The 15199-nt window shown below is 47.0% G+C and overlaps 1 protein-coding gene across 3 annotated transcripts in view; it reads right to left on the bottom strand.

Annotated features, from left to right (window-relative positions):
• CYTH1 (cytohesin 1) overlaps positions 1-15199 on the bottom strand; it is a 765922-nt gene that overhangs the window by 434071 nt on the left and 316652 nt on the right. For all 3 annotated transcript variants that reach the window (XM_085617468.1, XM_085617467.1, XM_085617469.1), the window contains exon 2: positions 8171-8253. In XM_085617468.1, the coding sequence (XP_085473594.1) occupies positions 8171-8253 (83 nt within the window). The remainder of the gene's footprint in view (positions 1-8170; positions 8254-15199) is intronic.

The raw sequence follows: 15199 nt of genomic DNA, 5'->3' as shown, positions 1-15199 counted from the left end.
GCCCTGGCAGCCGTGTCTGCGGCATCTAGTGCACACTTGATGGAAGCATTTGCGAGTAGCTGTCCCTCTCTGATAAGAATTTCTGCACCTTCTTTGAACTGGTCAGGGAGATGTTGGAGTAGTTGCTCCAATGTGTCATAGTGCGCTCTATCGTAGCGAGCGAGGAGCGCTTGAGTGTTGGCTATGCGCCATATGTTGGCAGCCTGGGCGGCAACTCGCTTGCCAGAGGTCTCTAACACCTTGGACTCTTTGTCCGGGGGAGGAGCGTCACCTGTCGTTTGCGAGTGAGCCCTCTTGCGAGCATTCGCTACGACAATGGAGTCTAGTGGTAATTGGCCTCTGATGTAAGTAGGGTCCCCAGGCGCCGATCTGTATTTCTTATCGATCCTGGGGTTTATTACCCGCGCCCTGGTGGGTTCTTTGAAGATGTCCTTGGCAGGTTTGAGGACCCCTTTCAACATGGGCAGAGTTTTTACATGCCTTTCTGAGGATGCGAAGGTGTCCATAAGAAAGTCGTCCTCGACGGTGTCAGAGTGAAGCTGCACTCCATGATTATTCGCAGCACGTTCAATAAGAGCGTTGAACGCTGCAGTGTCCTCTGTGGGAGATGTTTTCGCCCCATAGAGTTGTGGGTCCTGTGCATCTAGAGGTGCACCTGGGTCTACAGGGTCGCCCCAAGTTTGATCAGGGTCCTGTTGGTCATCAGGGTCTATGTCTCCGTGGTAGGGGACTTGGTCACCCATGTAGTCCTCCAACGCATCCGTGTCGGAGTGTGTGGGAGAGAATGATTGTGGATCCTGGTAGGGCGAGTGGAAAGATTCGCAGAGGACAGGTTCTGAGTCCACAGGCAGCTTTCTTTTTAGTGGGATCCGGAAAGGGTCCAAAGGTGGCTCCGAAGTTATCCTCCGTTCGTGGATAACCATCCTGCCGGTGTTGGCGTCGATGAGATGTGATGAAGACGTCTCAGCAGGTGTAATCGTGGTGTGGGTGACCCGTGTCCTGAGTTGGAACATTTTCGGGATCGTGGATGGAGGCAGGCCAAAAGTAATGTTGGCTGGCGCCGAAGAGGCTGCTGGAGCTTTTATTGGGCCGGAGCCCGACGTGTCCTGGAGGACCGTTTTGGTTTTGCTGCTTTGTGCCGCAACAGGTCGCACTTGGAGCGCCTTTGAGGCTTTAGCGCCGACCAGGTCTGTAGAGGCGGCCGTGGACTTTTTCGGCGCCGGTGGGTCATCGAGTCGAGGGGCGGGAATGGCCGTCGACGTCTTCGATGCATGAGGCTTTGGTGTTGCCGTGGAAGCGATGTGAGACGCAGCAGGCAGTGTGACCTTTGGTGTCAGAGTCGATGGCGTCGACGCCGGGAGCCGAGCAGGTTTGGTGGCACCGACGGCCTTTTTCCGTATGCCGACTCCGACGTCGGCCGCTTCAAGTTCGGCACCGAAGTCTCGCTTGGTGCGCTCGGTGCCGACGCGTTTCGCTGGCGTCGAAGGTGTTGAAGGCCTCGATCCGACCAGCGTCACTTTTGGTTTCGGTTTCAATTGAACCAGTGCAGCTTTCGGTTTCGGTTTGGAAGAAGGGAAACCAGCCGGTTTAGGTAATAATGGCTGTCGCTGAATGTCCGAGGCCGGGCCCGAGGGCGGGGCCGAAGAACTGCGGGATAGGTCTCGGGTAAGGCCCGAAGGCGATCCCTCGACCGGAGCCATAGACTGTGGCACGGGGCTCTCTTCAGTCTGAACGGGTAGGCCTTGCTCGTCATTGGAGCTACTCTCTTCGGCCCCTAAGGCCTCATCGTAGTCTCCTACCTCGGTGTCGTCTTCATCTCTGCGAAAGAGTGATTCGTCGACGTCGTCCGATCCGGAGTCATGTTCAGAAACGGGACTGGAGGGTAGGATCTCCGATTCTTCGACATCTTCGGTCTCGGCGTTGAAGATGTCTGCCGGGGCCGGTGCCGCGTGCTGCGCTTCGAGTCTCGCCGCTCGTCGATTCCGTAGAGTCTTCTTGGAACGGAACCGGGCACAGGCCATGCATGTAGATTCGTCGTGATCCGGCGAAAGGCATTTGTTGCACACCGGATGGACGTCGATGTGGGGATATTTCGCATTGCATACCGGACACCTCTTGAATGGTGTCCTCGATTCCATCGTCGATGTCGTCGATGGGCAGGTAAGATGCGAAAAGTCGGTTCTGAAAGTTAGTAAACTAACAAAGGTAGTATCAAAACCGATCGAGAAAACAGTACCGACGCGAACTAAAGGCCTTTTGGCCTCGACAAAGTTTTTCCTAACTTGAGTTAAGATAGCACATCCGAACCCAATGGCGGAAAAAAACAATCTGAGGATGGAGAGGATGCCCATGCGCACTGTAGTCCAGGGGAGGAGTCACCTATCCCAGGATACCTCGAAGACTCTTCCAGGACAACAACGTGCAAACATCCGGACCCAACACTAGGCGGCGATCTATGCACAGATATGAATTCAGCAGCCCACATGCCTCGAACCTATCAATATCCGTCAAGTGGAAGTTGAGATATTGAATTTTGTACAAATAAATGCAATAAAGCACTTAGAAGCAGGTAGCACTAAAAAGGTTACTTCACTTCGTGAGGGACCTCTGCAAATCCACACTTCAGGCTGACCGCGATGGAGCACAGGTCGGCTACAGAGACCCACTTGGGCCAGCTGAACACAGTGAGTTGGATGCTGGGGTTCAGTCTGCGCTGCGAGGCATTGCACCATCCGGAGTCAGTTCTGAGAGGCTGTGCGGCGAGGCTTTGCTTCGTCTGGTGTCAGTTCCAAAAGCCATCTGATGTGTGGCGAGGCTTTGCGGGGCTTCACGTTGCATCATATCGGATGTGCCAGAAACTCAGCTGCAGAACCCACTTCTGAGGGCAAGAACTTGGAAGGGGGCACCTCAGGCCTGGGTAGAACTCACGGAAGGCGGAGACCAGCAGCACCAGCAGAATTGCTGGTAGTCTTATGTGTCCCCGAGACATCAGAACAGGAGGCAAGCTAACAAGCCCTTGGATATCATTTGGTGGAAAGGAGTCCAGCTCTCCTTCCAGCAGGGTCAGAGAGCACCAGGCAACAAGGCAACAAGCAGGAAAGCAGTCCTTCTAGAAAAACAGTCGAGTTGAGGCCTTTGAGCAGCACTGCAGTTCTTCTGACAGAGATTCGGTGTAGCTCCAGAAGTGTCATTCGGGAGGGTCAGAGACCCAATACACCTACCCAAATATGCATTTGATGTGGAGGAAACTTCAACTAGTGGTTTTGAAGTGCACAAGCTCCCCTTTCAAGCCAGTCCTCTCTGCCAGGCTATCTATGGAGATCACCAGCCATTCGGTGGGGTCAGGTCATTACACCTTGATCCCCCGGTGGGAGCCCCCTTTCCTCTCTTCCGCCCAGGACAACCATCGGAATGCAGATTTATTCAGAGGGGTGTTCAGCTCCCTTTAGCCTTCCTAGGCGTATGGCAGTCAGGGAAGAATGGGAGAAAGGCTGGAGGTTAAGAGTCGAAAAATGCCCACTGTCTGAAAGTGGTATTTCTGCACTAGTAGTGTTAAATCCACCCTTACTAGCAAAGCGCATGTATCACTACTATTCCACTCATACCAAACATGATAAAGCTCCTCCCCTGGGATCAGGAATTACCACTTAAAAGCACGTAAGGGAATTCCCTATACTAGTCTATGAGGGGAGTTGGCCTCATTCTAGTGAAAAACTAAATATGCAGATTTCCACAACCAGGGCATGTAAAGCAGACGAGTACATCCCCTTTCCTTTGCTTAGATAGCACCCTGCCCTCTGGGTTGCCAAAGTCCGTCCTTAGGGGAGACTTATATCTAATGAAAGGGGGAGTTCAGAGCTTGGCAAGTAGTTTTACCTGCCTAGTTACAGTGACAGCGAACTACACGCACAGGCCCTGCCTTGGCAGGCCTGAGACATTTTCAGGCAGCTACTTACGTGAGCGACACAATCAATGCTGCGGGCCCACTAGTAGCATTTAATTTACAGGACCTGGGCACCTGCAGTGCATATGTTTCTAGGGACTTATAAGCAAATTAAATATGCTGATTGGGTACGAGCCAATGTTAGCATGTTTTAAGGGAGTGAGCACATGTTTTAAGGGAGAGAGCACAATCACTTTAGCACTGATTAGCAGCGCTGAGATGCACAGAGTTCTAGAGCCAGCAAAAACAGGAGGGAGGCAGGCAAAAAGTTGAGGAAAGCCCACCGTAAGGCTGTCAGGTCTAACAGTGTGAAGCTCGTTTCTAATGTAGATGGACATATTTTGGGAAGGTGGGTGTGAGGCACAAGAGGAGATCTCTTAACAACCCCAGTTGGAATGATATAGTGGAAAGGTTTAACTGAGTGATACAGGGGGTTATTCAGAGTGTGTTGGTAAACAATGTGATTAGTGGATTGCAGTACGGAAGGCTGTGTGGGCATACAGAGTGACAGTGATTGATTCTACAGGTGTGTCCCTGTTTGTTGTAATGAGAGGAAGGGGTCAAAGATGTAAAATCACTTTAGCATGGTTGGGTGACAGTGCAGTACAACAAGGGTCCCATGACCTTGTTAAGGAAAAATTGAATTAGACCTGTTAAGAGTAAATCGACCCCTGTATCCCAGTCCGCGGGCACCACAGTGCACTAAAAGCTCCTAAAGCGACTTGCCCACAGCAGGGAACACGGGTGCCCATAACACATCCCACCTTTTAAAAATGTAGTAATAAAAGCAATACATCTTTGCCCATAACCCCTTGTCCCAAACTAAAAAAAGAAGAAAAAAAAATAAGGGAAAAGAAAACAGAAAGAATAGAGAGAGAAAAATACCCATGTGTATAGCATTTTGGCTGCAAGAGAATCACTCAAGTAACTTTAACCTACAACATGCCAGGTAGCTAGATGGCGGACTGACTTTTTGGAGTGGGCATTGGCGGAAGAATGGTGACTTAGGAAAGTCCACTTTGACAATACCGCAAAATGCGATTTGGATCTCTTACGTGCCATGTTTGACCGTCTGGGAGAATATGATACACAGATAGTCGACAGTTCTGCATGAACTTGCACATTAGCTGATGATCTGGCTGAATATAGCAGGAAAGGTATAGTTGAACATAAGGTGCTCTATTGGTGTGATAGTCCGTATGCTATAGGACCAGGAGATGTTTAAGTACTACCCTGGTGTGAGATATGCATTAACATGTATGTGACAAACCTGTTCTTGGCATTGATACTGGAAAGTTATGAATTAAAACATATACTTAAGCCCCTGAAAGTAATTTGAGATCACTTTTGCCACTAAATCAAAACTTAAATCCATATTTGGAGTCAATCACTGTAATAAACACATACCTAAATGAATGATTAAAGAAAAATTCGGAGGAAATTCTGAGCTAAATGCCTGTTTTAATTAATATAGTATATTTTGTAGCACAAACGTATAAAGAAATATGGCTAAGCAGAGACTGCTCCTCTATAGACTTTGTTAACTGAATGAATAATTTGTTTAGTTATTGAAAAGCATTGAGAAAACATAAAAACAAGTTACAATACATAAAATTGTTTTTTCCAGGCGAGTCCCAAACATCTATTTAAAAATCAACAGTTTTCAAAATAAATTAAAATAGAAGGAAGCCTCCAGCTCAGTGCAACCTTAGCCTTGCTGCTCTACAGAACATGGTTAGTTACCAAAAGCTTAATTTGAATGGATCAGACCTAGTTAACTGTAATTGTTGTTGTTGCACTACTGTTTTACATTATTCACAGACAATAGTTTGTCAGGAAAAATTGTGAACATAACTTGGTTTTCAGATAAGGGCACTCTCCTTTAAAAAAAAAAAAGAAAAAGCATCAGTGACTGCCCACAAGTATAATCGCCCAAAGAGTTAAAAGGGGGCAAATCCATTAAAGAGCAGATAAAATATATAGGGATATGCAAGACAGTCTTGCATTTCCAGTCCTGCCAAGTAACACTCATCGGACGTTGGACTTACGCAGTTAAGTGTGGTGCTCCACCTCACCGTACTGAAATGCAATGTCACGCATTATACATAGCGCCTCAGCTATAACAAGACAAGCCATATTAGCGCTGCCAAAATAAAGCAGTGGAGAGACATCTATCAGCGTGCCGTGGCCTGCGCGCGCTGCTCCCGCAGGATTGGGACACTCTGCTGGCAGGCTGCTTAATATTACAATGTATCAGAAGCTGAGTTCTCAGAAGGAGACGGATTCCCACCCCTGCGTGGTGCTCATATTGAGGTCACGTCGAGGTAGTGCACAATGGTCACTAGTGAGACATGACAGCCCATATCGCGGAGCTGCGTGGACCGGACATCAAGTCCTGCTGCTGGAGTTAACTTGTGGGAGGCGCTGGGCTACTTTGCGGCAAATCATCATGCTGCACGGGCAGCGCTGCCTGCTTGCACTGCCGGCCACTGCGTGGCTCAGCTGTCTCAGTCTGAGCTGCAGTTAATTTGAACCCTGGCTGCGGCAAATTCAATTGCCGAAAGAGGAAGACTGGAGTGACCAGATTCGCAGCGGCCAGGACTGTCACTCAACACGTCAAGCCTGGCAGAGAGGACTCTCAGGCGGGCGGCAAATGGAGAATATTGTCGCAGTGGCTCGCGGCCTGAGCCTGTCTCGCAGAGCAGAGTCGCTGCAAGTGAAGTTGGTAAGCGAGACAGAGTGGTGGAGTGCAGCCACACACCTAAGAGCATGTGTGTTTAATTATTTAAATTGCAAATGATTCCTTGAGGCAGGCGCAATACGCGATTGGCAGCTGCCTACAGTCAGTGGCTGCCAGTCGTGACGTGTTACAGAACTCAGCGATCCTGGCTGATAGAGGTGTGAAACCCCGAAACCGGTCCTCGGATGCTTGTTTCCAGTCCAGGGACGCCCAGGCCTGGCAGTTCGGACTGGACTGTTCCCATTGGGCGCAGGGTCAAGACTGATTTGCATATGGCTGGGTTCAAACTGGAATGGCATGGAGAGCAAAAAAACGATTTAGGCCCAGATCTCTGTACTGGGGTGAATGTATGACAGTTTTGCACTCTGTCTATCAATTGTTCATTTCGTTTACATTCACAGCACAATCTCTTTTGTTCAGAGTATGTTTTGAGAAACTGCCATGTTTTCTGCATAGAATGCAGAGTGTAGCGCTAATGTCACTGATGCTGATACAGCGGTCTGTCACTTTCAGGTTTCTTCCCCATCTTGTGGAGTCACTGCCCTTCCTTGTCAACCCCCAACTAGCTCTGTTCATGGCTTCTCACAATCAAACATGCACACTCAAGTTCTTCCACATTCTTCTTGTTCACTTGTGCTTGATTTCTCAAGAACGCATCTTTCGACCAGATTTTTAAAATGCACTCGCCCCATCAAGGATATCCTTCACTTAACGAACAGACCATCACCATCTTAAATAACGTTTGATTGAAGTTTGTTCGCCCTTAAAGAATTACACAGGTTCCCAGATCAAACTGTCTCTACATCTACGAGGCCATCAATTTAATTAACATATTTGACAAACTTGTCGCTATCTGAGGTGCTCTACGAGGCTTCAGAATAAAAAAATCTGTATGTCTCAAAACACCCACATTCAAGAAATTTCAAGCATTGCACCCAACTTGCATTGGAGCCATCACTCGCAACCGGAGCTCCCTCCTAGTCTCAGCTGACTTAAAACTTAGTTCTTTCATAACTAACTTACTGACCAAGCCACCTACTAAATCTGGCACTTAAAGCAAACCATTCTCACGTGCTACTGTTTCTCTATCTTATTGCAGGTTTTCCGTACCCACACTACCAACTTCCACTGTTCTAATGTCTAATGTTCGTTTTATGTACTATATTGTTCTCAATTTCCTGTACGTCGAGCTAATGCATGAACGCAGTGTACAACCGCTAAATAAATACCGCCCCTTTTCATTAAGTATCTCCCTTATCCTCCTTAACTCCTAGTTTGTACGTTACTGTCTTTAAATCGTTTTTACATGCCTTCTGTTTCCCAAAGTCTCAACGGCCCTGCAAACGTCTTGTTGGCACTTCATATATCCACTGTGCGCATTAGTCAGTTTCTCCCCACAGTGTCTTTGACTCGCACCTGAATGTCGGGTATGTCCATCTCGTACTAGTAGTAATATCTAGAAGCTGTTGCCTCCTCCAGCCTCTTACCTGTATGTCAGCCAGTAGTTCCTGCTTTCGACGTCGGATGTTTTCCAGCTCCTGCTGTTCTTCCGGGGTCAGGTCACTGGGGACTGTAGGGATGAAAGCATGGGGGAAATTACACCATTGATCAAACTAGGACCTCTCATTACTGTACATAGCGTCGGATTGGGATCACAATTAGGACCGAGCACTGCAAAAAAAAGTGGCCTACATTCCCCATCTGGTTAGTCTCACTGGAATCTGGCTGGTTCGGGCGCGCATGTGCAACGTCCATTAGGCTCAAAGGGCATCAGCCCTCCCCGTCGTGTGTGTCAGCCCGGGCTGAGACAGCTTCCCGGCCACACACACACACAGCCACCCGAGTACTTCACAGGTCTTTAAAACACCATTTACTTGTTAACTAGGCTTTGTTGTAGTTTTTACCCCTTCTTCGAGCCCCGGCATCTCCACTCTCCATATTGCTAGAAGTTTCCGCTCCCCCCCACCCCCCTCTTTCAAAGTTTGTCTCTAGTTGCGCCTCTGGGCTGGTTATAGTTTTGTATAGCGTGAATTTGGTCCAAAGTCATTGGAGACATGAGCACCAGTTACATTACACAACATCAAATTAATTTTAATTTTCAGTATGGAGATTAAGTGATGTGCCCAGAATCACAGGATGTTGAGCTGATACTGAGACTTGAACCCAGTTTCAACGTCTGCAGCTTTGACCATGGAGCTACATTCAATTATATGCAACTATCTCCTCTCCCCCAACAAGGCCTAAAAGACACTGGGGCTGAGGTGACAGCACCTCACTGCTAAGGAGGTCACTTTTCTTTCCCCCTCCCCTGCCAATTATAGCCTCAGGGCATTTAGCTGACAAGGGAGGTGTCAAAATACACATTGCTGCTGCTCCTGGGGGAAGGGGGGTTTAGGTGAGAATGGCCAAATATCACCTGCCCCCCTGCGAGGCCCCTGCATAGAACACACCTCCATGCACCCCCTCACCCCTCATGGTATAAAAGTGATGGCCCTGCAAGGGGGGGGGGGGTAGGGGGGATAACTGCTCCTTTTTCACACCACGCTTGACATCTAAATGCCCTGAGGTTATAATAGGCTGGGGAAGGGGTAAGAGAAGTGGCCTCATGGCTGAGCATGCGAAGCAGTGAGCCGAGGTGAGAATGCCCCAAAGGCTAATACGACATCTGGACCCCAGCCTTAGTTAACAGCATGTCAGGGGGTGCTCTGTGATGCTATTGCCACATTAAAGTGGCCTGGCAGGGAGTGGGGAAGTCTCTTTGACCTGCTTACAGAGGCCCAAAAAACGGCCAACAGGTGACCCTGAGGCACCAGCCCATCAACCAATGCCCGATTGCCCGTCTTCCCAATCAGACCCCGACTATACATGCACAGTATAATATGTATATCCGAGTGGACTCCTCTCTCTCTTGACATTCAAGGATAGTTGGTGACCGGACTGTGTTAGCCACCTTCGTTTGTTTTTACTCCCTTCTCTGCACTATTTACCTGTTTTTTCATGTTGTACTTTTTTAATCTCTTTTTAGCTTCCTTACCACCTTCCTACTATGTATTGCAATTTTTCTTTTGTCTTTACTGTGTGTATGTAAAGCGCTCTGATACCCACGGGTCAAGCTAGCGCTATATAAAAATTTTAAATAAAAAATAAAATGCACGCCACTTGGCACAAGTGAGCAGGGCCTACCTGTCCCTTTTTAGGCTCCAGACAGTTTCAGCTGCATAGCATAGCTTTAGTTACCAATTGTTAACATATAGACTGGGATCTGGTTCCTCCACAGAGATGCATTAGTCCCTCACCTCCTGCTATCCGTGGTTTGAATGCACCCTTCTGCCTCCCACCGAAATTCATAAGGGTATAGTTGACATTACCAAGACAAACTCAATCAACGAATCAACGAATATTTATGAAGCTCAACTGCAACCTGAAAGGAATCCTGGTGATAGCCTTTTAGAACGAAAGAGTTATGGAAAATCTGGAACAGTATACAGGAAAAAGCCAAGATTTGAGTGGTTTGCTAAACTGGAGCAGATCTTGAAATGCTCTTAACGAAGGTGAAAGACTGTTCCAGAGTTAAACGGACCTGATAATCAACCCACATTTATCTCATACATGCACGCTGTACACAAATAATTATATATAATGTTGCGGATTTCCTATGGATAATAGGTCCTAACTATAACTACCTACTGGCGACCGCCAGTAGGATGGATATATATATATATATATATATATATATATATATTCACAGAAAAAACCATAGGTTTCAGGCACGTTATAGTTAGGAATTAGCATTTAAAAAACCTCAGAAATTCACTGAAAAAACCATAGGTTTCAGGGGTGTTATAGTTAGCTGGACTTTTCACTTGTACAAAACCATTGAAATTCCCCCGTTATAGTTAGTTCAGCTAACTATAACTCGCGCGCCCGCAATGCACTGCTGATGACGTCACATATTACATCACTCATGACATGGTCAGTGACATCACTCATGACATCACTCATGACATCTCAAATGACATCACTGATGACATCACTCATGACATCATCCAGTGAATGTGTGTTTTTCTGAAAATTAAATATGTTTTATATATGTATATCTCAAGGTCGATGGAAGAATAAATGGGTATATAAGTGTCTAAATGGATGATTTGTTTTTGAAAAATTGATTGTGTAACTGACTGATTAAGTGTATCATAGTGAATACATGGCTTAGTGAGTAATGTTTAAATATGTAAATCTCTGTACCAGTCTCTCACTTTGTGTATAAGTGGCTGCATGGGTTGGTGAGTAGCTACATGGGAGTCTATATAGGTTATTAGTTGTTTTTTTGAGTATCAGTCTGAGTGTCTGCATGGTTCGGTGGGGGGTATTACGTAGTGCATAGGTGCATGAATGAGTGACTCACTGTTTGTATGTGTTGAAGACAGCATGTGTGCAGGACTGTATGGGTGGATGAGTGTGTGTATGGGTGTGTTAGTGAGTGAATGACTGTCTCAATAGTGTCTTTATGAGTAACTACATATGTTTTAAACTAGTATATGTGACTATTGGTGTATATAAGTGAGTATATGTGAGAGTGAGAGATTGAAAGAGTTCCTGTATGAATAAGTATGTGTTTCTACAAGTAATTGTTTAAAAGACTAAGGATGTGTAAGTTTCCGTAGAAGTAAGTGTGGTGGTGTGTGTATAACTGTATATGCAAGTAAATGTATGTTTGATTCTTTATTAGCATGAGTGACTATGTGTGTGAGTAACTATGAATGAGTGGCATTGTGTAACAGGATGTATAGGTGTATGAGTACATATGATGAGTGAGTACATGTATGAGTGACTGTATAGGACTGTTGGTGAATGAGTGGATGTGTATGTGGATCTTAGAGGTTGTTGTAACTGGTATTGGTATGTCCATTGTTTTGAAAATTTTAGTCTCTATTTTTGAATGTGTGTATCAAAGGTTATATTAGGGTGAGAGGAGGTCTGCCACTCTATCACAAGGATGATGTCATCAGTGATGTCATGAGTGATGTCACTGACCATGTCATGAGTGATGTAATATGTGACGTCATCAGCAGTGCATTGCGGGCGCGCGAGTTATAGTTAGCTGAACTAACTATAACGGGGGAATTTCAATGGTTTTGTACAAGTGAAAAGTCCAGCTAACTATAACACCCCTGAAACCTATGGTTTTTTCAGTGAATTTCTGAGGTTTTTTAAATGCTAATTCCTAACTATAACGTGCCTGAAACCTATGGTTTTTTCTGTGAATTTCAAAGGTTTTTTAAATCCTAATTTCTAACTATGCCTACAGAGATAGGACATGTGAAGAAAGAAGAAAAAATGCACAGATAGAAAAAAAAGAAGTGCAGAAAGAAGCAACAGAAGTCCTCAAAGACGAAGAAAAGTGCAGGAAGAAGGATAACGTGCAGAAAGAACAAAAAGAAGAGCAGAAAGAAGCCTTGTTGCAAAATCATCCTGTACCCTCAACTTTTTCAGACGGATACTGGTGGTAACTGAGTCTGACTAACCAGTCCTAAAGCCAGTGCTATGTTAAAAGAAGCTTAGAATACAGTGAAAACACCTACATACACTAGGGAACATTATGCGTTGTGGTCCCCCTGTGATTAGCATGACCTCCTCTGTAAGCCCCTAGTATACAATAGGGCAGGGGGATTAAAACTACCTCTTAAAACAGGCCACAGGGCGTTTTTGCACACGTTAACTCAGGCCCCGTCCCCTCCCTTCACCACTGTGTAAACACGCCGTGTCCGATTTTAGTTGGGAGATTACGTTCATTTGAATCCTGAGGGTCCCTAGGGTCCAACAAGCCCACTAGGTACCTCCAGTAAGTGCCACAGAGCTGCGTTGCAGAGAGGTGTAAAAAGTGGCACGGCCTGGACCACCTCTCTGCAATGCAGCTCAGTGGCGCTTACTGGAAGCACTTGGTGGGCTAGTTAGCCTCCAGGGGCCCTCAGTATTGAAGGGAAATTATATCCCCAATTTAAAACGTGCCATAGTGCGTGTTTGCACACGTCACCTCAGGCCCCGTCCCCTCCCTTCACCACTGTGTAAACGCGCCCTGTGGCTGTTCTAAGTTGAGAGATTAAGTCCCCTTGAATCCTAAGGGTCCCTAGGGTCAAACTAGACCACTAGGTACCTCCAGTAAGCACCACAGAGCTGCGTTGCAGAGAGGTGTAAAAAGGGGCTTGGCCTCAGAACACCTGTCTGCAGCGCAGCTCCCTGGCGCATACTGGAGATGCCTGTTGGGCTAGTTGGCCCTCAGGGACCCTCAGTATTGAAGAGGAATTAATTCCCCAACTTACAATTCGCCAGGGGGCGCGTTTGCAGAGTGCTGCAAGGAGGGGGCGTGGCCTCCGGCACGATGCCAGTCTTTTATTTATTTTAATTTTTTAAGAAGGGGGGCTGTGTGGTTCCCCTTCTTATTCTAATTTATTGGCCCTGATGACCCCATCCCCCAGGGCCTGTCTCCTAATTATATTTTTTTGACCCAAATCCCCAGGGCCGGCCACTGTTTTTTATTATTTTAAAAAAATATATATTTATAGACACACCTAGGACATGCTGGACAAACCGTACGTACCTATCACCATGACGATTTGCGTGATATTCATTAAAAGGCGACTATGCATACAATGAATCCACGTGGAATTTATTTACACCACTAGTGAAGCTCTGACATGTCTGATGCCCTACCGTGCCTAATCCCGGTAGACACCCTTGTCGTTTATTTATACAAACATGGGTAGCTATTGACGGGCAGATTTAATACACATGCACACCAAGCCATTCAAAGGGGATTCGACAAAAATTCGACCAAAACTATGCAAGAAACCCCCCTCACGGTTAATAAAACACACATCCACTGCCGGATGTGTAATACTTTTTATTTTACTCTCTGGAAAGGGGACGAACATCACTTGAGAGTCACAGCGCGCTCCTGGCAGAGCTCAATGCTGTGTTACACCCACCATTGCCTGCTGAGTGCCACACACCTCTGTGTTGTATTCCACAAGCTAGTGCATATGCTATGACACTCTCAAGCCCATGTGCACTGTAACACCACCCCGTGAATATGTCATGCCACACTTGTCTTCGCACGGGTTATATTGCCCCATCTAACGTGCCTTCCTCGATGCCTATGTTATAACGCACAGTGCTATGCCATACATATTACAATCTGGGATCCATATAATTGTCACAGTGCATATGCAACGTTACACTCCCCAGCACATATTTTATATTACAACTTTAGAGACAAGTTAGGCTACACAACACTGCCCTGTGCATATTACACTCCAAGGCGCATATCGCATAGCACGCGCTAGTGCCTGTGCTATCTGGCGCTCTCCAATGAATCTGTAATTGCGCACAATGTATTGCATATTATATTTCACGCCCGGTTCATCTTATATCACACTTTTTGGTGCATAGTTTATACCATACACTATATCTAGTTTTCATTTTCAATCGTGCTCTCAGGACTATGTTCTATATAACACTGTGTTCACCTACCCTTTTCACGGGCATTACATTTTGCGATAGGGGGTGGAGGGTCAGGGGGTGTTTCTGCCAAGTGAACCCGGAGTCACAGTCACAAACGTCCTCTTCTTCCTGAATAAAAGTGAGATTATGCTGCATACTTGTTCATATTTTAAGTAGTTCACACAGACACACGTTTTAAAAACAATAAAGTTCCTAATACCCGCTTTCTGAACAGTTAGCTTGCTGCCCCATCCCCCTCCTCCCTATCCTCTGTTGTCTGAATCCATGGACTAGCCTCCTCCCTCCTGCCATGCATGGTCTGATGTGCTGCCACTGCCCTCAATTTAGTATGATGTACCAGTCCACTCCTCCTGCCCTCCATTGCCCAATTCTATGCCCCATCATTGACCTCCTGCTTAAACTCTGTGCTTAGCGTGCTGCCCCTATTCTCCTTCCCCCTGCCCTACGATGTCTTTGTGCATGCCCCTGCTCCATCCTTTTTGCCCACCATGTTCCATGGACCTGCCACTCCTATCTCCTCTGAGTGTTCTGTTGAGCTTCCACTCCCCTCCCACCTGCCTAGCATTGTCAGATGACTGTAACCTGTCCCTGCCACCTCCACCCTGCCTGTCCACATGCCATGCCCCTATCCTCTTCCTCCTGTCCTACATGGTCCATTGTACTGCCACACCCTTCTGCCCTCCCTGGTCTGTTGTGCTGCAACTGCTCCTCCTGCCTGCCCCGTGCGGTCTCTTGTGAGGCCCCTTCCCCTGAACTTTGTCTGTGCACAGGTCCTGACCCTCCCTTCTATCCTCCATCGTCCTTTGTGCATGCCCCTGCACCCTCCTTCTTGCCCATCATATCCATTGTGCTGCCACTAACCCTCCCACTTGCCATGCATGGTCTTCTGTGCTGCCATGGCCCCTCCCACCTTCCCTGTGTGGTCAGTTAGCTGCCCCTGACCCCCTCCCACCTTCCCTCCATGGTCTGTGTGTATGCCATCACAGTCTCAGTGT

This window comes from Triturus cristatus, chromosome 7, assembly GCF_964204655.1.
Source record: "Triturus cristatus chromosome 7, aTriCri1.1, whole genome shotgun sequence".
NCBI lineage: Eukaryota > Metazoa > Chordata > Amphibia > Caudata > Salamandridae > Triturus > Triturus cristatus.
The sequence above is the reverse complement of the archived record's forward strand: the minus strand, read 5'-3'. Positions and strand labels throughout refer to the sequence as shown.